The sequence below is a fragment of the Cenococcum geophilum genome (assembly GCF_001692895.1).
Source record: "Cenococcum geophilum 1.58 unplaced genomic scaffold K441scaffold_6, whole genome shotgun sequence".
Classification (NCBI taxonomy): Eukaryota; Fungi; Ascomycota; class Dothideomycetes; order Gloniales; family Gloniaceae; genus Cenococcum; species Cenococcum geophilum.
Window position 1 is genome coordinate 1,519,355 of NW_027137564.1, and position 22,633 is coordinate 1,541,987.

At 48.5% G+C, this 22,633-nt stretch overlaps 8 protein-coding genes across 8 annotated transcripts; 5 read left to right on the forward strand and 3 right to left on the reverse strand.

Moving 5' to 3' along the window:
• The first annotated feature begins 758 nt into the window (after positions 1–758).
• Positions 759–1,459, forward strand: K441DRAFT_653850 (uncharacterized protein). The gene is made up of 2 exons (XM_067647597.1): positions 759–1,234; positions 1,378–1,459. Exon 1 carries the CDS (start codon positions 899–901, stop codon positions 1,085–1,087), a length of 189 nt encoding a protein of 62 aa, XP_067508103.1. The 5' UTR covers positions 759–898; the 3' UTR covers positions 1,088–1,234; positions 1,378–1,459.
• On the forward strand, positions 1,120–2,664 carry K441DRAFT_674181 (NAD(P)-binding protein; the record flags this gene model as incomplete). The annotated part of the gene is made up of 4 exons (XM_067650722.1): positions 1,120–1,234; positions 1,284–1,448; positions 1,686–2,233; positions 2,395–2,664. The coding sequence occupies 4 exons, from the start codon at positions 1,120–1,122 to the stop codon at positions 2,662–2,664; spliced, it is 1,098 nt and encodes a 365-aa protein (XP_067508104.1).
• A 408-nt stretch (positions 2,665–3,072) lies between these two features.
• K441DRAFT_693388 (uncharacterized protein) lies at positions 3,073–3,487 on the reverse strand (the record flags this gene model as incomplete). Its single annotated transcript, XM_067652649.1, has 1 exon — positions 3,073–3,487. The coding sequence occupies exon 1, from the start codon at positions 3,379–3,381 to the stop codon at positions 3,073–3,075; it is 309 nt and encodes a 102-aa protein (XP_067508105.1). The 5' UTR covers positions 3,382–3,487.
• Positions 3,488–4,090: 603 nt separating this feature from the next.
• K441DRAFT_466102 (uncharacterized protein) lies at positions 4,091–5,407 on the reverse strand (the record flags this gene model as incomplete). The annotated part of the gene is made up of 3 exons (XM_067641814.1): positions 4,091–4,837; positions 4,942–5,000; positions 5,071–5,407. Coding segments are annotated over 3 exons (1,143 nt in total), but the record flags the coding sequence as incomplete, so codon positions are not given.
• Positions 5,408–6,426: 1,019 nt separating this feature from the next.
• Positions 6,427–7,194, forward strand: K441DRAFT_468316 (uncharacterized protein; the record flags this gene model as incomplete). The annotated part of the gene is made up of 1 exon (XM_067641838.1): positions 6,427–7,194. A coding segment is annotated over one exon (768 nt), but the record flags the coding sequence as incomplete, so codon positions are not given.
• Positions 7,195–8,059: 865 nt separating this feature from the next.
• K441DRAFT_653854 (uncharacterized protein) lies at positions 8,060–9,476 on the forward strand (the record flags this gene model as incomplete). The annotated part of the gene is given in 3 exon segments (XM_067647598.1): positions 8,060–8,147; positions 8,160–9,213; positions 9,318–9,476. A coding segment is annotated over 1 exon segment (693 nt), but the record flags the coding sequence as incomplete, so codon positions are not given.
• Positions 9,477–14,412: 4,936 nt separating this feature from the next.
• K441DRAFT_653858 (uncharacterized protein) lies at positions 14,413–18,680 on the reverse strand. Its single transcript, XM_067647599.1, has one exon. The coding sequence runs from the start codon at positions 18,289–18,291 to the stop codon at positions 14,650–14,652; it is 3,642 nt and encodes a 1,213-aa protein (XP_067508109.1). The 5' UTR covers positions 18,292–18,680; the 3' UTR covers positions 14,413–14,649.
• A 1,433-nt stretch (positions 18,681–20,113) lies between these two features.
• K441DRAFT_542312 (uncharacterized protein) lies at positions 20,114–21,354 on the forward strand (the record flags this gene model as incomplete). Its single annotated transcript, XM_067642682.1, has 3 exons — positions 20,114–20,336; positions 20,468–20,574; positions 20,665–21,354. 3 exons carry the CDS (start codon positions 20,114–20,116, stop codon positions 21,352–21,354), a joined length of 1,020 nt encoding a protein of 339 aa, XP_067508110.1.
• Positions 21,355–22,633: the final 1,279 nt, after the last annotated feature.

Here is a 22,633-nt window from a genome sequence, read left to right on the forward strand (position 1 = left end):
GCATCCTCTAAGCCGTATTTGAACTCCCTGCAAGTTTCCTAATCCAACTAGTGTAAGGAAATTTGCGAAATCCATGTAGTTGAGGTTATTGCTAAATACGCGGTGCAGCGGCAGATGCTCCATCCGAGACGTCAGTGTCTGGCGGAGGCATAGATAGCTTGTATGGGAGACAACTAGTAACGTCTTGCAACTACGTATTATAGCAAAAGCCACCGTGACATGAATGAAGGATCGTGAGTTTGGGGTGCCGAGCTCCTGGGTTCGGCACAGCAAATCGGGCTACTGGCACGCCTTGGCCAGACGCCCCCGACCCACTTAGTAAACTCTATTGAGGCGCTCAAGTAAATGCTGTGAGTTGAGCTCTCCTGACCGTGCATCAAACTATGGTTCGGTCGTTCGATGGTCCCGATGGCCCTGATGGTCCCGGTGGTCCCGGTAGTCCCGATGGTCCCGATAGGCCCCTTTTAGCTGCACTTGTTCCCTATCTGTTCGCAGGGTGGCGTGATGTGAACCTCGTGCTTAATGGCGATCCGGGCGCCACAATCACATCAACATGAGCTTTTCAAAGTCAAAAAATAGTAGGTGAAATGTCATGAATCGTCATGGCCAACCAGCCAACCAGCCAACCAAAATAACCGCAATCCCCACAATACAGCCAGACTGTCGCAATACTACGCTTGGGCCCACATTCACAATACCGGGGCAGAAAAGAGAACATCACCAGTTGGCTACTTCAAGTCTTCAACCATGAATAATCAGCCTCTGCTAGAGAAAAAATAATAGGGTGATAGCGGTAACTGTGTGCACATCGGTGCTACCTATATCGCCAGCCTCTGCTTTGGTCAAATAAACAAGTTGCTTTCGCAAGCTGGCCAGATGCAAGCCCACGGTCTTTCAAATGACGCATTTATCAAACACCAACTCTGCCTCCGTCATTGGTATTCTTCCTGTCATGCGAAGCCTACCGTGCCCCATTTTGAACAACCGCAACATTCCTTTCCTGCCTATCGCACGAACAACTCTCGACTTTTTAATCTCTACTCTTGGCGATACAGATATCATCCGATACGCTCGGAACAGCGATTAGAATCGCCATCTCGCTAGCAGCACACAGCCCTAATGACGCCTGCATCGCCTGAAACGTGTTGTTACGGCGGTTGCAATTCGGGTACAGTCCAAAGCAGAACTGTGCCATTCAAGGAAGCTGAGGGCCTTGCTGGTGTCCAAGGCAGCTGTAAGTAACACACAGTCCTATTCCTTCAACATCCAATACATTTGTTAAGTCAAGGTTCTCTTGGGCCGGGTTTCCCGAGTCATCTATGATAAGCTTTCTCAAGTTGACCTGGTGGCCGATGTGATTACTTACACCTTGTCCAGATACAATATAGACTCTAACCGAAGTGCAAAGCTCCCTAACAAAGTTGCCGTACTACTCTCCCAGGGTAGTCGTGCGTTCTGAAGTGCCTCGTGGATCTCTGAAAACTATTCATATGTGGTCGCGTCTGTGATATTCCCCTCTCCGGCTATGGAAAAGATGATTCAACGGATCGGGATCGCACGAATCCGGAGAAGTTAGAATTAGGAGAAACGTTTAAATTGACGAGCTCTAGCATGTTAGAGAATCATTCGAAAAGCACACATCACTGAAGTCACGCGACACTCAAAGGCACCTAATTAGCACATAGATTCCTGTTTACTATGGCGACTGCCCCAGCAATTCAAGTCGATAGAGTCCCGGAAGAGTCTCGCCGGCCAAACCTTGTTTATTACTGGTGCCTCTTCGGGCATAGGTCTTGAAACCGCAGAACGCTTCTACGATCTTGGCTGCAATGCCGCATTCATTTGTGGTCGCAAGCGCCCAAAGAGAGAAGTACCTTTTGAAGACAATCCGCGCACTTTCATTACCAATTGCGATATAAGCAACTGGGATAATCTTGTTGAAGCATTCGACACTGCAATCGCGAAATTTGGCCGTATCGATATTATTTGCCCTAACGCAGGCGTTGCTGAGCCACCTAATCAATACTTCGAGCTCAATTTCGACACGGTAGGAAAGCCGCAACCCCTAGATCTGAGGGTGTTCGACGTCGATTTGAAAGGAACAGCCTACACCGTGCACTTGAGAATTTATCACCTCAAAGCCAACCCAAACGGTGGTAGTATAATCATAATGTCGAGTCTGGCGGGCTATCAAGGAGTACCGGAAATACCAATTATACAGCAACAAAACATGGTATGAATGATTCTCGTGGTTTTCCAAAGAGGCTTGAGACGTAACAACATATATTGACAACTTCAGGTGCCACGGGCCTTCTGCGGGCTCTCCACGGTCCTCCTGTTAAACGCAATATCTCCTTCTCACTCGTGGGCCCTCACATTACTCACACACCTGAGATATTCGGAGACGACTATCAGCGAGGTGACGAGGCATTCCAAAAGATGCGCCAAGCACTTCTGCCAGGTGGGGTCCGTCTTAATTCGTCGCTTACATGTGCGCTTGCCGTTGGATGGCTTGCAATAGGAGGAATGAAAAGTTCAGGTATGGAGTTGCTAGTTGAGAATGATGAAACCCATAATCTTGAACGCGAACTGTTGAATGTGCGACCAGCGTGGTTCGTTGCTAAAGCAGATGCTGAAGGGACACGTCGTCATCTTTATGATTAGCTCTAAGACTTCTTCTGTGAAACTAGGGCTACAGATGGTTTGGCCAGAGAAATACGAAAATTAAAACCGGCAGATAAGACTGGTGTATGAAGTAGCGAGGCTATACTCCTGATCAAAGAAATACAAATCTATCCGCCCTCTAGTAAAACATTTTCCACGGATTCCCACACTATTCGTTCAACTGTCCTTAAATATTTCTATTAGTCTCTCGCAGATTTTCCGATGGGAATCTTCTGCGGAGCGTTTGACAAAGGGCATCAACAATGCTGGACACTCAAGCGTAACATCTTCCACTAATTCCCAACCCCCTGCCACATTGCCTTCATTCCCGCTCGCACCGGTATTCTGTCGCACGTGCCATTGTGCCTTGGCTATAACTCCGCCCGTGGCATCTGCACGTGTCTTTACTCAGTCCGTGGTGTCTTGATAGATTGCGGGGAAGATAACTGTCTTTTGGCCCCAGCTGCCGATGCCGGGGACCACCTGAACGGATTCAGTGACTTCGTAAGCTTTGGTAGGGCTTGATTCTTCGGTAGAGGAGAAGAAGGCGTCACTAGCTCCAGCCACAGCGTCGGTGGGAATCTCTTTAAAAGAAACGACGAGGGGGTGGAGGGTTAGGGTGTTAGAATGGAGGTGTAACGCTCCAATAGCAGCATCGGCTGAAATAGAGGGCGGCAGTGGGAGAGTGATTCTAAAGGTATGAGATTTGGGAGGCATACTGAAACGGTGAAGTATGGAACTAATAATTTAATTATTGGAAAAAGGTTATTTAGCTAGTTAGCCTGCTTTTATGTATTGACGATCCCGTTAATGCGGCCCACGCAAGATGCTGACCTCAGCAGGTTATCGTATTGCTGACAAGCCGAATATTTATAAACTGGAGTACATTCAGCAGCAGAAACATGTCCACGTCCTGGTCTGGGTCTAGCACTCGGGACAAGACAAATAAAATACACTATTTAGAGAAACTTACTAATGGTGGAGGTGACAATATGTTTGAGCTACATAGTTAAGTGGGATTGAAGACTTTGTCCCATAGCGTCAAATGCCTTTAGAACTGTGCAAATTCCTCGGAATTATTCATCGTTTTTATTCTCACACACTTCGAACGCTTGCCCAAAAATCAAATGGCGTGGCAAGGACTAAATCACCCGCCCGCACGCTACACTGTTAATGACGCATGGGGTGATGGGATGAAGCTCATTGGCGTTAAATTGACTGCTAGGTGGTTCCTATTCAGAGGGTAAGTTATGGCGGACGCATTTAGCATTGGGACATCTATTAAACAGAAATATACCTCATGCCATCAGTGAAATCCGTTGAGTCAAAACTTAGCTCAATTCCCGGCTTAAACCATCTGCTAAATATATCCAAGGCCTACCTAGCCGCATAACGTCGTAACAGTCTCATACTACTGCCAAACATATTACCAACTGACTAGCTGCTTCCCCCTATCAAACCCACCCCTCAGCTGCCTCCCCGGCTTAACGACCTTGCCTTGTAAGATTGTATATCTGACAATATTCTCGCAGTCTTCTGGCCTGACACGTGCAAGCCATATACACTGCGCCGCCTGGCCCTGGATATCTTCGCCTGGTTTCCTTTCCTGGTCGCCTCCACTATTGCCATTAGCCTCTTTGGCTCCATTTGTAACGGGCTTCTCAGCAGACACGGTTGGAGAGGACTCTTTCCGATATATCATTACATTTGCTGCAAATTTATGGCCGCCAACATGGCTTATGAAATATATGCCCACTCCCCTAGGCCTTTCGTCGTGTAAATCTCGGTATAGACTAAGAGGTCTCAGGTGACGCTCGAATTCGCGGCGGAGGAGAGGAGCAGATTGGCCACAGCGAGCATCGCGAGTTTTCTGGCTGCACAGGAGGATAAGATATTGATGGGGACAAGGGCGGGCTTTTAGTGCTGGCGCTGCAGTTGGTATTGAGGCTGGTGCTTGTTCCGGTGCGGATGTGGAGGCTGAAGGTGGAGGTAGGGCGGTACTCGAGAGAGGTGACGTGTTCGTTGGGCCGGAGTTGACGTAATTGGTTATCACATCCGGCACGTTGGAGGGTGTTACGTTTTCTAGTATGATGAAGGACGGAAGGAGGAGGACGGTTGTACTCTCGGTATCATGCTCTGGAAGGGGCATATTTGAGGCCGAAAGCATGAGGCGCTTGGGTAAGAGTGTTAGCAATAGTGGGAGTGATTTTTCATGCCATACAAGTTCAAGCTGCGATGGAGTGGCGCAGAGTGGAACGCATAGAAGGGAATACTTACACCATTGGTAGGTTTCATCTTTCCCTTATCCACAGCTTCCATTATACTACCTTTCTCGTCTGTCGCAAAGTCAGGCCAGGTCGATATGCCATGATGCTGAATTTCAATTGCAAAATATCAAATAATTACCCGCAACATCTCTTACCCAGTCGGTCTTCCCCGTTGCCACAATCAAATGTGTGCTCCAACCCTTTACATGGCCATATAATTCCTCATCCTCATCAATAGACCACTTGTTCGGATACTTGATGGTACAGCTAGCGCAGTCGTGCAGGCATTCTTCGCCGTCAGCGGTGGGATCAGTTTGTGGAAAAAGCGATGACGCGGCGGGTGCTTTCGCGAAGCCGGTAGTAGGGAGAGCCGTAGTCGAGGAACTAGGGGTTAAGCGGTAGTAGAGGTTCTTGATTTTCGAGGTCATTTTGTATGGATTAAAGGAGGTAGCTGGGGGTTTGGATGTTGAGGGCGGCGTGGACATGATTGCGCGGGGCCTTATAAAATCTTTATCAGATTGATTGATAATATGCGGATCCTGTTCCGCTGTTTACGTATGCCCTGGTATTTGATTGTCGACAACACCATCAACAATAATGTTACAGAAGGGGGCGGTGGAGAGATAAATGTTGAAGGATTGCTAGAGAGATGATGAGAAGCTCCTGTTTATACATATTTATATAACACAGCAGCCTTACAAGTGTACACGCGTTATTATCTATCTCCGAGAAATCGTCGGACATCGAGAAGGCCGTTCTCCGATCGCCGAGCTTGAGGCCGCAAGGTATCCGTGCACCGCTGTGGTACTATCCCTTAGCACGATGGGGCCTACGAGAAGGTGGTCTGTGCGCGAACACTAGACTTAAAAGTACGCGTATGGTCACGGAGCCTTGATCCTATTGACTCTATTGGCTGGCTCTTATCGATAACCGTAAGGCCCATTTCATCGTGCTAAGGGATACGCCCGCCTACCAACGAGTCAACACCATTTAGAATGAATCAAGCCCTTCTATGTAGAAAATGACTGCTCGGATTCCACCACAATGAATGATACCCTTCATTCATTCACTCTTCATTCATTCTATACCAATGTCCCCTCCAAAACACCGGACAATCCTTCTCACAGGAGCTCCAAGGCCAAGGGACCTCAATTGGGACAATGGCCTTCTTCAAAACATTTTGCTGCCTTCAATGAAAACATTCCTAGATATTCAGAATTCGAACCTTCCAAATGATTCCTATACTATTTCAGAAGAATCATCCCCAATAAGCCCTGTCCCGAAATGGCGTTCAGTACCCCTTGACCCCCAAGCACACCTTCGAACAGGTCTGTCCCCGCCTTTTGCTGAATTCAGCTCATCCGGCATCCAATCCATGTCATTCGAAGAGCCGTATAATCGCAGAGGCGTATCTTTTGAATTTGTTTCGGATCTCACCTCGACCGTTTGGGAGGCGACCTCGGAGAGCATAGAGTCCATCAGCAGTACCAAATTCCTCGAGCACTCCATTGCCTTCCACGAGACGCTGCTCTCATCCCAAATAGCACCGCACACATCCCAAGAAGGCGCCTCTTTAACCAGAAGCACTGGATCTCTCGCAACGAGCTCCTTCGAAAGCACAACTACAGACAACAGCAGCGTGCGAGCCCTCCAGGACCTCCAGGACTTCCTCTCCTCAGGCCCAACCAGCAACAACAGCCACATCCCAACAAACGTCACAATAACTGCGCTCTCCGCCCTCCCCTCACCAACACACCTCCAATCCATCCACCCGCAAACCCCAACCCCAAACCTCCTCGTCACCCTCCTCTCCATCCCACCCCCGCGCACCGTCACCGTCCGCCGCACCGGAAAACAAATGACCCTCCACGACATCCTCGTCGCCGACGAAACGCGCTCAAACCTCACCATCACCTTCTGGCTCCCCCCCCACGAGCGGGCCCTCCCCAACCCAGAAACCGCGCCCCAGCAGCAGCCATCCAAGAAGCCGCCGCCACAGCACGAGCAGCTCCGCGCGACGCTCGAAGGCCTGCGGACCGGCGACATCGTGCTGCTGCGCAACATCGCGCTGACGGCGTTCCGCGGGACCGTGTACGGGCAGAGCCTGAACCCGAGCATTTCGCGCGCGCGCACCGCGGTCGACGTGCTGGTGCGGAACGGGGTCGATGCTCCGGTGGTTGGTCGGCTGGGCGCTGAGCTGAGGGGGAAGGTTGGGAGGGTGAGGGAGTGGGCGGGGTGGTATGTCGCGCCGGGGCCTGGGGGCGGGGGTGGTGGAGCTGATGGGGGGCTGAAGAAGAAGAGGAAAAAGGGGGATGGTGGTGGAGATGGGGCTGGAGCGGTGCGGGATGCCGAGGAGTTGCCGCCGGATACACAGTAAACGGGAGCGTGCAGTATATTTGAGTTACGTAGGTGTAGTCGACTGCTCTGAGCCTCCGCAAAAGCAATGAGGAGACTAGCTACCGTTAAATGGTTCTGGTTTTGGGAAGCAAAACTAGAAATGGAAAGCAAAATGCATGCACCACGACGAATGTGGTCACCGATGACCTTCCTTAGCAGTTGGAGTTTTGGAGCATGGGTTTTTCTTTCCGTTTTCGCATATCATTCACTTTACTCTCTGGCGTTTCAGGGTGCTCGGGGCGCGGATAGAGAGTCCCAGAAACGAAAAGGCTTTAGCCTGTTTGAATTCACAAAGAGATCAGGGCAGCCGATGCAAATATAGCACGAATAACTGGGAATGCATGGCAAGAAGAAACTTTTGGGAATGTGTGGCCTCACAATCGCATGACGCTTCGAAAGCGTGAGGAATACTGAATCCCCAGGCTTCTCAGCCTTTGAAGAGCCGGCATTGTTCCAAGCAGTCACGTACTGGACCAGCTAGGACATCTCTCACTTGTAGCTGTTCTGCCTAATACTGGTACGCGACCCGTTCCGGATTGTTTGTGCTTCATTCCGGAACAAATCGTCCTCGAAAAGGAACGAAGTCGTGCATCGCTTTGATCGTCTAGATTCCGGATCAATTGCCTCATTTCAGAATATCTTTAACTACACAATATGCCAAACAACCTCCAAATTTGATATGCCGTATTACCTTAGTTACAAGCGTTCCATTAGCTACAATTTGGGGTTGTTTAGATGTCCTTGTATGTCGACCGTTGAGGTCACTCTCAGGTATCACCTTATGACTCACCACCTTGTTCTCGTATGTCTTACTACTGTCTCGGTCAACGACTCGGTCAACGACACGGTCTACGACTCGGTTTACGATACGGTCAGCGAAGTAGTCTACTACCTATTTTCCTTATGTATTTATAGAGGCTCTAGAGCCACATTCAATAGACAGAGTTCTTCTCAGTGACTTGTCCGTCCGACAGTTATGAGCCCGGGCCATCTACTGCATCATCTTTGATTTGAAACCCTGATTACCCTATCGTCAACTGAACAGTAGAAGCCTCAAAATGTCCTCTCAACAATCCGAAACCCTTATTACGACGCACACTGTGATCCTAGCAGGCCCAAACGATTGGGACCAATGGATTGGTGTCGTCAAGTATNGAGCCGACGGTGAGNATGTATGGGAGTACATCGATCCGGATGTCAAGAAANATGATCTACCTAGACACAGAGCACCGTCAGAGCCATCACCATCAGTTGTTAATCCTCAGAAGACTACGTTCTCAGCCCTCGATGAAGGCGAGAAGGAGGAGCTTCGAGCTTTGCGAAAACAGTACGACCGTACTTACAAGCGGTATGAGAAAGAGGAAGCAGCCCTCAAGTCTCTACGTACCTACATCATCAGCACAATATCCCGTGACTACATCGACTACACCTTCGAAGGAAATACCGTCTACGATGTCCTTGTGTCACTCAAGGAGGCAGTCGCTCCGACCGACGACGCTCGGAAGGTTGATCTAGCCACCCAATATTTGAAAATGAAGAAAGCCCCGAAGAGTCAGAATATCGAGAAGTGGCTCCGCGAGTGGGANAAGGTNTACAACGATTGCAAGAAGGTTAAACTACCTGAGGTAGATGGCGATCGACCAGTCAAGGACTTCGTGTATGCCGTCGAATCTGCCTCATCAGGATGGTCAGAATACTGGAAAAACGAATTACAGAACCTTGAGAGGAAGAAGGAAAGTCTACCTACCCTTCGATCTATCATCGAGGTCTACCGAAATCATCGTCGATTGGACTCAGCTCAGAAGGCGAGGAGCCAGCACAGCTCCTACGCAGCTAGCTTCAAAGGAGAGCCAATTGATAAGCCTAAATCAGAAGATAAATCAGAAACTAAACCAGAAGCTGATTCTTCAAGAAGGACAGATAAGAAGGAATGGACAAAGCCGTGCTTATGCGGATTACTACACCCGTGGAGGAAATGCTTCTACCTCATTGAGTCAATTCGACCGTCGGGTTGGAAACCAAACGATTCAAAAATGCAGTCAGTAGAGCAGAAGCTTGCTGAGGCTTCACCCGAATTCAAGGCCTTGATCGACCGATTGAGGAGCCAAGCCTCATCTGACAAGAAGCCAGAGAATGCAGAGAATGCAGAGCAGAAGAGCTCACCCAGTAAACCACACGGAAGCTTCGCAGTACATCAAGCAGGAGCTTATGTCGCATCAGATTACGCTCTCCGTGACAGCGTAATTCTAGACCCTGCGACGACCTTGCATGTCATCAACGACAGAGCAAGATTTATAGGTGATATCCGACCGGCCAGTGAACAGTTGTATACTGGATCTGGTATGGAAAATATCGAAGGCTTCGGAACAGCTGAAGTCACAGTTATTACCCCATCAGGAAAGCAGAAGATCCATCTTATTGACGCTGCGTACGTACCAGGATTTCACACGAATCTAGTTTGCAATCACAGACTCAATGAGAAGGGTGTCTTTTGGCACAATGAGGGCAACTACCTCTACCGTCGCGGTGGCGAGAAGTTCGCATATTGCGGATATCACCACGGTCAGATAACCCTCGAATATAACGAATTGAAGCCGAAGACGGAGGATGCGTCCTTCGCGGCTCGATCAACGGATCCTCTACCAAATCAAAAGGTAGACGGACGACTTTGGCACAGTCGACTCGGACACGCAGGAAGTGCTGCTATTGAGCGATTGCCTAAGGAAGTGACTGGGGCGATTCTACAAGGCCCTACGACAATTGAATGTGAGACTTGTGCAGTCAGCAAAGCTCACAAGATTATATCAAGAAGAGCACCTACGGATAAGGCGACGAGGCCTTTCTTCCGTATACACGTAGATTTGATTCAGGGAATCGAAGCCTACAACGGACACAAGTACGCGATCCATTTCCTTGACGATTTGGTTCGAATGAACAAGGTCAAGACGTTCGCACAGAAGTCATCAACCACCCAAGCAATCATCAAATATTGTAATGTAGTCGAGCGACGCTACGGCTTCAAAGTCGTTGTCATTCATATAGATAACGAGTCATCGCTTGGAGGCAAATTCGATGACTGGACCGCCGAAAAAGGTATCACGGTGGAGTACTCAGCTCCAAGTACACCAGAACAGAACGGTCCTGCGGAACGTTCTGGGGGGGTGATTATAACGAAGTCTCGATGCATGCGAATTGAAGCACGACTACCAGAGGAACTCTGGCCCGAAGTCTTCAAAGCAGCAGCGTATGTGACGAATAGGACACCAAGCCGACGGCTCGACTGGAAGACGCCCTTTGAAAAGCTTCAGTTAGCAATGGGTCTCTCACCAGCTAAGCCAAATATAGCTCACTTACGTGCCTACGGCTGTAGAGCCTATCCACTCAAATACAACATTCCACGCACTCAAAAACTTGCTCCTAGAGCCCATATTGGGTATCTAGTGGGGTATAATTCAACGAACATCTTTCGAATATATATACCAAGCGAAAAGAAGGTGATTCGAACGAGAGACGTTACGTTCAATGAGCGACTCGTCTATGACGATAGCAAGCCAGATCTTGCAAATTTGCTTCGAGAGAAAGCCGATCAAATGCTAGAGGTGATTAATGTGATTAACCTCGATAGGACGCTTCAAGAAGACTTGAATGAGGACACGAATGAGGAAGATGAGATTTTTGATGAAATTCGAGTGAGCACTGATGGAAATCAACAGGTGGATTCTAGTGGAAATCAAGGACAAATCGTCGACCGTGAGCAGACAGACACTCAAGGCGATGACTCAATTGTAGCAGACACCTCAAAAGACGATCCTCCACCTGGCCTTCCTACACCAGAACCAACGCCAGAACCTCAATCAAATCCTACAAATGCAGGTCCCTCAAGCTCCTCAAGCACCTCCAGATCCTCCGCACCCTCTACCCGTCGACGCCCCGGTTTCGAATACGTTGAAATCGACCCGGAGGAGTCAAAGGAAGGAGACACAGCTAAGGTCTCCGAGGACAACATAATCGAAGGAAGAAGATCAAAGAAGCCACCTAAACGATATGGAGCTTATTTGACTCACCTCAAAGAGGTAGACACCTTCCGACCGCTTCAAGCAGCCTTTCACGCAGGGCTCAAATATCAAAGGAAAATACACCGCGATGAGCTTCCACCTCCACCCAAGAACTGGAAGGAGCTTATGAGACACCAGTACAAGGCAGAATTTCTAGCAGCTGCTACGAAGGAGTACACGGATCTAGACAATCGTGGAACATTCGAAATCGTAGATGAGACTCAATCTATCAAAACGGTACCCATCACCTGGGTATTCACCTACAAGACAGACACCGACGGATATCTCACGAAGTTCAAAGCTCGACTTTGTGTGAGAGGTGATCTACAACAGTCAATCTATGAGGACACGTATGCAGCAACTTTGGCAGCCAAAGTCTTCAGAGCTCTCGCAGCAATCATCGCAGCATTCGATTTGGACGTCTGGCAGGGTGACGCTGTCAACGCATTCGCAAATAGCCTGATTGACGAAATCGTCTATATCAAATGTCCAGATGGATTCACCATCAAGGGCAAATGTCTACTACTACGCAGAGCGCTCTATGGACTTCGACGATCGCCACGTCTATGGCACAACGACTTCAGCAATCAGCTCGTCAAATTAGGGTTAAAGCCCGTCAGTGGTGAGCCGTGTCTCTACCACAATAACTCACTGATCGTATTCTTCTACGTGGACGATATCTGCGTCGCCTCTACCAAAGAAAATCGATCAGAGCTCCAGAGCTTCAAGGAAGCACTGATGAAGAAGTATGAGATGAAGGATCTAGGTGACCTGTCCTGGTTCCTAGGAATTCGAATCGTGAGAGACAGAACTCAAAGAAAGCTTTGGCTCTGTCAAGACTCCTACATTGAAAAGATTGCTAATGCATTTCACCTGACTGACATGCGCTCAGTCAGTACGCCTATGGGCACCGACGAGCTCCTACCTAACCCGGAGGAAGCTTCAAAACAGGACATCTACGTCTACCAAAGGATGGTCGGATCACTACTCTATGCGACCTGTATCACAAGACCCGATGCAGCTAGAGCTTCAGGCAAGCTATCGGAGTTCCTACGCAATCCCTCACCTCTACACGACGCCGCAGCTCGACGAGCGATCACCTACCTATATCAGCATAAGACCCTCGCAATCGAATACTCAGGTCAGAATGTAGGAAGCCAAGCTTTTACAGGAGCAAGCGACGCGGCGTTCGGAGACGATTCAATAAGCAGACGCAGTACAGAAGGATACTTGTTCACCCTATTCGGAGGGGCAATCGATTGGCGCTCTACCAAGCAGACGATGGTGACGAAGTCAAGCACGGAGGCAGAGCTCACGGCTCTGTCTCATGCAGGAACGGAGTCAATCTGGTGGAGTCGCTTCTTTGAGGAAATCGAATTGTCCTTGGATGAGGAACAAACAATCAGCTGCGATAATCTACAGACGATTAGACTGCTTACAAAGGACGGACAAGAGCTCACTACAAAGCTTCGACACGTCGATATACACCACCACTGGCTTCGCCAAGAAGTACGTGATAGCCGAATTAAAATCAATTGGACGCCTACAGCTGCTATGGTCGCAGACGGCTTAACAAAGGCCCTACCGCGTCAGAAGCATGAGGCGTTCGTTCAACAGTTGAATCTCGTTGATATCAAGGATCTAATTTGATTCGATTTGAATGATATTAGGTAAGGTAACTATGGAGGATTTCCTTTGAAACTCAACACCAAATTGCCTATCGTGACTTTTCGTTTTATTTTCTATCCAGCTGCTCAGTCAAGACTGAGCAGCTGGGGGGGTGTGTCGACCGTTGAGGTCACTCTCAGGTATCACCTTATGACTCACCACCTTGTTCTCGTATGTCTTACTACTGTCTCGGTCAACGACTCGGTCAACGACACGGTCTACGACTCGGTTTACGATACGGTCAGCGAAGTAGTCTACTACCTATTTTCCTTATGTATTTATAGAGGCTCTAGAGCCACATTCAATAGACAGAGTTCTTCTCAGTGACTTGTCCGTCCGACATTGTAGGCCAATTTTAAGCGATTTGTGGGGCCTTAACTTGGGCTCGGTTCTACAATTACCTTAACTAGGCCTAGCTTAGGGATTATCTATGCCGGAATACATTCTCGAAGCGATACATGACATTATTCCATACTGAGGCGGAAATGATCCTGAACAAGACGGAACAGCTCTATGATGTTAGCCTCGATCAAAAGGCTTCCTGATGGCCGCAATTTCCGGCGCTCTGTCAACCAGACCATTGGATTAGTAGACGAGTTTCTCTATTATGCCCACGAGCCGGAAAGAAATGGGGGTAATACGCAAGTCAAGCTTCTGGATAATTTAGACCATATGATCTCCGAATACGCCCAATCACTGGATACATGCAAGAGACCTTCCAATGGGCGGGTCCCTTGACAGGTACGTTGAAGGTGAGAAATGCACATTCTAGCGCTTACAGTCCAGGCGCGATTAATTAAATATGTAAGGCTAAGGACTGATAGGCAAAACGGGAAGGCCATTTCTAGATTTAGAAATTAGTAGGCCTAGTTTCTGAAGACTGTAGAAATCTGCGCCCATAATGTAGATCTAATATACCACTTTGGTTAGAACAGTAATTAATAGTAGGATTTAAACCGATACATTTAAGCCTAGGACTGAGCTAAGAGGAGAGATCACCCATCCTTATCACCCTGTACTTACCCTGCTCACTCTTGCTCGCCCAACACTCGCTTCGGCTTGTGTGGGCGTAGCGCGGCGACGCTCACCCGTTAGAACTGGGGAGGAAACCTTGCATACGGCCGTAGAAATATCACCCATAGGCTGTGGTTGTGGCGAGGATCAACGAATGAGGCGGCTGGATATGTCAATTGAGAGGAACAAATACCCGGACTTGATGTCTTAGCTTCTATGATGACCCTAAATTTCGTTCACAATTCCCCAACAGGTTTAAAAGAAAAGCAGCCACTCTTGCTAGCATGATGGTAATGTTCATTTCCTTTGCCCGATTACCTGCACTCCCAGGACTTGAATCCCAGCATAGCCTACCGAGACTTGTATGAATATACCTCTTGTCTAAAAGTGTGGATGCGCACAAAAAAAAATCCCGATCCGGCACCAAAAAATGCCTCAAAATCCAGTCCAACGCCTCCGCCAAAAGCACGAGTAAAATACGTGCGGGCGAGCCAGGATCAAAACGCCCAATTTCCTGGGTATATTAATGAGACTTCCGTCACAAGCCATGTAGGCCATGACATACAAATATTTCTTTTAATTTTTCAAATTCTTCCCCCTTCAACAATCTCCCTTGCCACCAGCTCCAACTCGCCAGTATCCGCGGTTCTTCTTCGCTCTAAAACCCACCTATCCCCTCCACTCTCATCCTGCTCCCTAACATAAGTTACGCTATCTGCCGCGCTGCCTTTCCGACTATGTGCTCTCCATCCGCCCCCGGGGGTCATGGGGCTAGAAGCTGAGATAGGGGAGACTAGTCCCAGAGACTGGCGGCGAGGTACGGAGGCCGACGGTGGTGTAGGAGAAGGCAGTTGTTCAGCTGAGTGGAAAAAGCTCGTAGAGAGGGTGAGGGAAGGCGGAACGGGTATTGATGGGAGGGGCTTCTGGTCCTGGATCGAGGCCGAATGCGCCACGGAGTTTGGGAACGAAGAGTAATTCGTTCCAGTAATGGTAGGACTTTCGCGGTTGGCTCCAGTATTTTCCTCATCTTCTTCATCGGAGTCGTCGTCAATGGCGTTGATGGCATCGAGCGCTTCGTCGTCCTCTTCTTCATCCCCTCCGTCGTGAACGTCCTCGAGCGCGGACGACCCACCATTGTCATACTCGCCCGCATTCATGCCAAGATGGGTTATTGGACTGGCGCCTCTGGAGTAATACTGAAACGCGACCGGACTGGAATTCCGCGGGGATGTGCCAGTGGAGCTTCCCAGACTCCCATTGCTTCCCCCGAACGTACCCTTCCTCAACTTCATGAGTTGGCTCAGGCTCAAATCCGGATCGTCGTCTGGAAATCCGTACGGACTCATCCTCGCTAATTGGGCGATTCCAGGGCTTGGTAGAGCCTGTTGGCCATTGAAGTGATTAAGACTGATATATGAGTTTCTGGTACTGTACTCGCTGCGTTCTGTAATGGGTGTGAGATTCGGCTCGCGCACAGCATTACGACCGCTAACACTGCGACCGATGGAGCTTGCTCCGAAGTATCCACCATTCGCGAACTGCGCTTCGCCCTGCGCAGAAGCGTAAAAGCCAAATTCTTGCCCGTAGAACCCATCATAATCGTTTGCGAGCGCTTCAGCATTGGCTGCTGCAATCATAGGATCATCCTCCAGTGTGCTATCATAGTCACTATAGTCGTAGTCATCGTCAATGAATCCTGAGCCAGTGTCAAAATCCGATGGTGGAAAGGCTGACGTATCCTGGCTGAAGCAGCCATCATCAGGAATCAGGCTGGGGTGGGAGCCATGGCTAGCTAATTCGTCGTCATTATCATCAGCACTAGAGTTGCGCCCGGTATCAATGCTATCATGTCGCCGGAAACGACCGTCAGCTTCAGCTTTGTTAGCGGCATCGGCAAGGGCACTGTGGTATTTTTCGAGATTTGCAAAGCTGGAGCTGGATTTTTGATGGGCTTTCGAGGTCTGGTGAATCAGAGCTGGTTCTGTAGGGTTTAGGTGACCCGGAAGATCGCTTTCGCTATCGTGGTTGTTGTCCGAGATTTCAACAGCAGAAGCATCATGTGGGACACTCGGCAGATGCCCATCCTGTGTATGTGTGCTAGGCTTAAGGTCTGGAGCCGGTCTAGCATAGAGATGATGCGACGGGTCATCGAAAACTGTCTCATCAAATTCTTCTCCGCTCTGTCGGCCGGGATCTTCAATCATTCCATCGTCAAAATATAGATCGTCGTCAATGCCATCGTCATTTATGAAGACCTGGTTGCTGTTCAGACCATACGTATCTTCAGGCGTTGCGGCTGGGGTAAGTCTAGAATGGTCACCAGTAGGTCCATTCCCAAAATCAACTAACCCAAGACCTCGCACATCAGATACTAAATCCGAAAGTGGCAGATGCATCTTGCCAGGAACACTATCCGAGAAAGCAAAGCCAATTGCATTGCCCTCAGCATCGCGTGGCGTGTCTAAGGTCTCTCCAATCATGCTTATCGGACTCAGTGGATTGTTCAACGACAGTCCAGTAGACGAAAAATCGAAAGCTGCGATGCCTGGAGTTAACGTTTCCCCGGCGTTATAATCATCTTCGTCGCCCATCATTGGAATGGGCTCTTCGAACCTGTCATCATCCATATCATAATCATACATATCCTCGTCATACTCATCATCCAGTGTATTGGTCGAGTTTCGCGCTTGTTTGAAAGCTTTCGCAGCCGCTTTCTGCTTATGCCTCTCTTCGAGGAGCTTTTCTTGAGCATCGTCGTTGCCAGATATCTGGAAGCTAAAACGCGAAGCTTTGCTGGTCATGTGTGTGGGTAAACCAGCAGGGGTAAATGAAGGATCAGTGACCGAAGTAGCTCTCGAGCGTGTAGATGGTGGGGTCTTAGTTGACATTTTCTTCTTCGGGGTCTGCTCAGGAGACCTAGGACTGATAGGACTGGCGGATTCCTGGACTGGAGATAGAGTGGATAATTCGTGGAACTCCGAGTTAGTCTTAATGGGAGCCGGGAGTATAGACAGCCGAGAAACGGGTGGGGGAGAATCTTTTGCAATTGGTGGAGGTGGAGGTGGTGAGCGAGCAGGAGGCAGTGGTATCGAAATTCTCGAAAGAAAGTCATGGTTAACCAGAGTTTCCGCTCGAATAGCCGCTTGAGAAGCCTCGAAACTTAAGTCGTCGTCAAAATGTTCTCGGAAAACAGGAGTATGTTCTCGTTCTATTTTGGGAGGACTGTAGTCTCCGGAAGAGTTTTTACCATCAAGCCCATCTGTCCTGGAGTTTGGCCGGTCTCTGTCAGACTCCAGAGCACTAACTCGGCCCGCAGATCCGGCTAGGTCCGAGTAGGCATCATTGTATGAGAAGTTACTTCTCCGCCTTGGTGCGCTAAAATCATGGACTCCTTTCCCCCTGATTCTCGGGTCATAGCCGTCTGGGAGAGTCATCGCTGGGATGATCTGACTCCGATGGCTAATAAGAGATTCATCTGAGAGATTTTCTAATGCCTGGCCGGATCGACGCCTCATGAGAAGAGACATAGGATTTCGTAGACTGAGTCTCGTCTTGACAGGTTTGTGAGGATTGTTATTCAATTGTTGTGCTGGAGGCTTAACAGAGACTGGTTGCTTATCATTAGAACCCATTGACAGCGAAGATTGAGATCTCGAATTGTTGAAATAACCGTTTGGCGAGGCTGTAGAGGCCAAATTTGAAGTTGTAGGCCTCAATGAAGATTGATCCCCCTGACCGTCGAACATTCCCTGATCGAAAGGCCTTTGTGCTTTGGTTTTGTATCCACTCGGTGCACCTGAGGTTGTCGTGTTGGCAGGTATTCGCATATCATCCTGGTTCAAAGAAAGCGATTCATACGGAACAGACTGTAATATCGGACGAAAACCTCGGTCCTCCATTATCCGTCCACTCTTCACCACATCTTGCGCTTGCTCTGGATGTGGAGGCTGTGGCGCTGATATTGCTGAAGGCTGCGATGACGTATCGTATTGCGACGTTACCCGAGGAATTGGAGGAAGTATAGGGGGATATGGCGAAACCGGAGAGCCAGCGTGTAAATTCGCACTGTCCTGTATGCGGGACGAGGGAAAGTGGTCGGACGAATGTACTGAAGAGGTGGGTATCTGCTGATAGGCCGGGGAATTGGAAGGATCCGGTGAGGTTGGGTTCGACCCAGTGCGTTTATGGTGAGGGCGAAGGTAGGAAAACATGTTCGAAGGCGCCATGCTGGCATATAGTGTGCCAGTCGGGGATCAGCTTGGTTGCTTTTGCGCGCGCGCCCGAAGTGACAGGCAGATGTAGCGTGGAGAAAGTGTTCAGAGCCTCTCACGCCTCTCAGCGAGGCCAAAGACCAGCAGCGACCATCGCCAGGCCTAGCTTATACAAAAGAGCTCTCTTGAAACTATCGGCAGCGCAAGGACAGGGGATTCGTCGAGGAGAGTTGAAGTGTTGTACATGCATAGACGGGGGGCCTTCCACGTCTCGCTCAATAGCGCGCTGTTTCAAAGCGAATGATCAAATCGAGCATTTAATCGGCACTGACGAGGTGACAAATCCAAAGAAGGGGGGCCAATTCGCAATTGTATAGTACTATGGTGGTGGAGGGCTACGAAATTGTTCCTGTTCGTATAGATGCGTCGAGCTGACCCGAAGAAGCGCCGGTGCGTGCAATCCTGGCAGCCTAGCTTGCCAAGCTTGGTCTCTCTTTTGCTCCTTTGTACAAGGAGACAATGAAGATGATGCTGGCGGCGTTGTGGTGTGAGTGTACAAATGTATGAGAATGTTCAGCGTGACTTCGGGTTATTTTAATATGCAAAAACTCCCGAGCTGCAGGAAGTGGCACACAGCAAGGTATTCTTAGTAACGCTTATCGCATGGCATATTAGGGCTGATACTCATATCTTGCCCCTGGTCAAGCAGAATCTGTCTGGATGTCCGATTTTCCTACATACCAGATCATCACCAAGTATCAGACAAATATTTGGTGTGACGGTAAACTGCCATGGCTCTAAGTTGCGAAAGAAGACTTGTTAAGAAATGGTACTTGGTAAGCAAATACGAGGATTGCCCCCAAAAGTATTTTTGTTGAATTGGTGGTGGTGATACGCTCATAAAGGGTCTCAGAACATGGCGAACTTAACAAGCTCTTACGATGATAGTGACGTTTGTTACCTTGTACTTATGAAGGATTTCGGCACATTTCCTCAAAATTCAACTTAGTTACTGCACTGCAACCACCAAGGCCACTTCAATAAAGCAGCATCGGAGCAAAGTTCCCTAAAGACCCACAGCATCACATAAAACACTACCAGGCCCCGACTAACCAAGAATACTAATGCTAAGCCTGTCTTTACTGATGCTCTTGGTGTACCCCAACATGAAAGGGATAGATTTTTATCATTTCTCCGCGCATGGTCTCGTCCATATTCACAACTCGACTAATATCGCGTCCCGCGCTTTTCGACACTAACGCCTGCGAAAGAAAGGGGTGCTAAATTGGAGCGAGTTTCGATCTTGATATCAATTTCTATCGTTATTGGCTACGAATGATAATAAGAAAGTAGTTGAAGGTAATAACGCTGCGCTGGTGCTCCCTGAGCCCCGAGGCCCCCTCTAACGGAATCACAGGCGGGCCGGTAAGGCTTGGCGCTATTCGGCGTCCGTTTTCTAGCAGCTTCTCTTGTCCCCATCTCACGACCTTAAAACTTCAACTACTCAAGTCGACACCCTCCAATACTCCCGTTGTTCCTCCGGTTTTCTCATGCTGAGAAGGGCTATCCATTTGCTCCAGGTAAATGAGCATCCGCTTTCATGTTTTCTCAAATCTTGAATGATGAAATTCCAGCTGGCACCAGGCCTAGAAGACTTGTACTCTTTTGATGCGGATCAGCTTTACGGGAGCACAGTCTCCTTCTGATATTCAATACTGAACCTTCAATATTAAGAATGATTTCTGGTGAATTGCAGCTAATCAGAGAGCCTACAGACAGACTTGAGACCTTAGTTACCTCTCCCTCTCCAACCCACCTCGATCCTTCATCGGCAAATATGGTTCTCCATAATCCAAATAATTGGCATTGGGTTAACAAGGATGTTTCCGCCTGGACGCAGGAGTATCTAGAGAATGACTTAACCGGAATTTCTGCCGAGGCCGACGGGGTTACAGCGAAGGTGGACAAAATCATCAGCATGGATGGAGACGTGGACGTGAGCCAGCGTAAGGGAAAAGTCATTACCTTGTTTGACGTAAAACTCAAACTAGAGTACTCTGGTAAGCCTGTCTTCACCATTCCGTTAGGCTCACCCTCCATATCTCACCTTCCCCGCCTCAGAATTGACAACATTCTGGTTGGAAACTTCGTTCCTCTCTTATTCATTTCTTCTATACTTAAGGGACCAGAGTTTTGTTACTAACCTTCATTTCAGGCAAGAATCAAGAAGGCGAAGAGGCTAGTGGTACCATCACTATTCCCGAGGTAGCTCATGATACGGAGGAAGATGAGTACGTCGTACGTTCCCTTGTCTCCCTAAATTGATTTTGTCGTGCTATTCTCATTTTCTGTCAGTTGCCTCTCTTACTAACAGCCGGCATTCTTTAGTTCGAGATAGATATTTACTCCGACGCAGCCAGTAAGCAACCCGTCAAAGACCTCGTTCGTTCGAAAATAGTCCCCCAACTGCGTACGCACCTCCAAAAGCTTGGGCCTGCCTTAATCGCAGAACATGGCCGGGATATTCAACATGCACCAGGGTCAAATCCGTCAAGCGGTTTCTCAACTCCAAAATACATCTCCAATACCTCTATCAATAAGTCTTCCTCCGAGCAAAACCTCGCGCCCACGACAACCCAGTCTAATACGAAGGGTCCTTCTGTCAACGTTGTGACGCTCACCGAGAGTGCTGAGTTCCGCACCACGGCTGCAGAACTATACCAAACCTTTACGGATCCGTCTCGCCTGGCTGCATTTACGCGCTCTCCGCCCACTGCATTCACCGGTGCCACTCCTGGAGGTCGATTCGAATTATTTGGCGGTAACGTATCAGGAGAATACACTGTCCTCGAGGAACCCACAAAGATCGTACAAAAGTGGCGGTTAGGGCAATGGCCCCAGGGGCATTACTCAACTCTGTCCATCCAATTTGACCAGAACGATGTGGACGCAGTGACTGTGATGAGAGTGAAGTGGGAAGGCGTCCCGGCAGGCCAGGAGGAGCCAACGAAGAGAAACTGGGGCGAGTACTACGTAAGAAGCATTAAAACGACCTTCGGTTTTGGAACTGTTTTGTAGACAACGAAAGATATGGCCGGATGTGAAGTGGGTGGGCAAGAACATGGAGTACTATAGGCGTATCTTGGCAATTAACAGCGAGGCTTATGGTATGATGATTAGACGTTANCATGAAAATGGGTAGAAGATCGATTGGATAGCCCTTCATCGGGGTATTTCGGTCTAAACCAGTTCTTGGTGAGTCATCATTTCGTGTCACGAATTTTACTTTATGTATAACCTAAGCTGCACTATTTTCTACACACGTGAGGTTGTGCGACGTTTGTAAAAGGCCTCACGCGAAACTTGAATTCATAAGGTATGCGCTGCTTAGCAAGAGTGTGCTTCGATAGATTAGCGTCCTCCAAAACACCTAAAATGCATACCTCGCCCTACCGCGCCAACTCTTTCACTTGAACATGAACCATACATGAACCATTTTTCTGCTGGTGTTCGCTTCTCACGAATATTTCCATTAACGAGAGCAACGCTTTTTCCCCAAAGCATAAGCCCCATCCCGAAGCGAACTTCAGCCTGCAGATCAAACCTGGATCCGTAACTGTCGGTATAACTCTCTTTATCAACGTGCACGAATATCACTTGTAGTGGTACGTATGCGGTGTTGAAGTTGGTAGTTGATTGTTGTCTAGAAGAAAGGGGTTGCTCCAAGGTTAGACAGTTAGTCTCGCTTTGTAGTCCCGTGACTATATCACGTGATTAACGTTCTAATACTGGAGCAACTCTAAAGAGAAGGCTAATCTATACTCTAAAGTTAAGTCTTCTAGACTACTCGTAGCGTATACGTAATAGCTAGCTCTTCCGTCTATAATACGCAATAGCTAGAGATCTAATTAATATGTAATAATCTACCAAATTCTGCCAAAATTCTACTAAATTCTGCTATGCCGTTAAACTAGCTAATTAGGATTTTCTATCCCCAGGATAGAAAATCGCTATTAGTTCGCCCGCCACTAGCGCCTTAGCGGTTAGCTCTGTATAGTCCGAGCTTATTATACCTAGTTAAACTAAAGCCAACTCCGTTCGTTTAACCTACCCTACGGCCTATAATTTAACCTTTGTTGTAGCGTCCGCAGGGTTAATATCTCCATTAATATTAATTATTAAGCGTTTCTCTTACGTAGTTCCTTGTCGGACGAGACAGTCGTATAAAGACTTTAAATCAGTATAGAGAATTACGGACATTGCGAATATTGCGGATATTATTAATATTGCGGATCTTGCGGATATTACGGATATTGCGGATATTGCGGATCTTATAGATATTATAGATATCAGATAC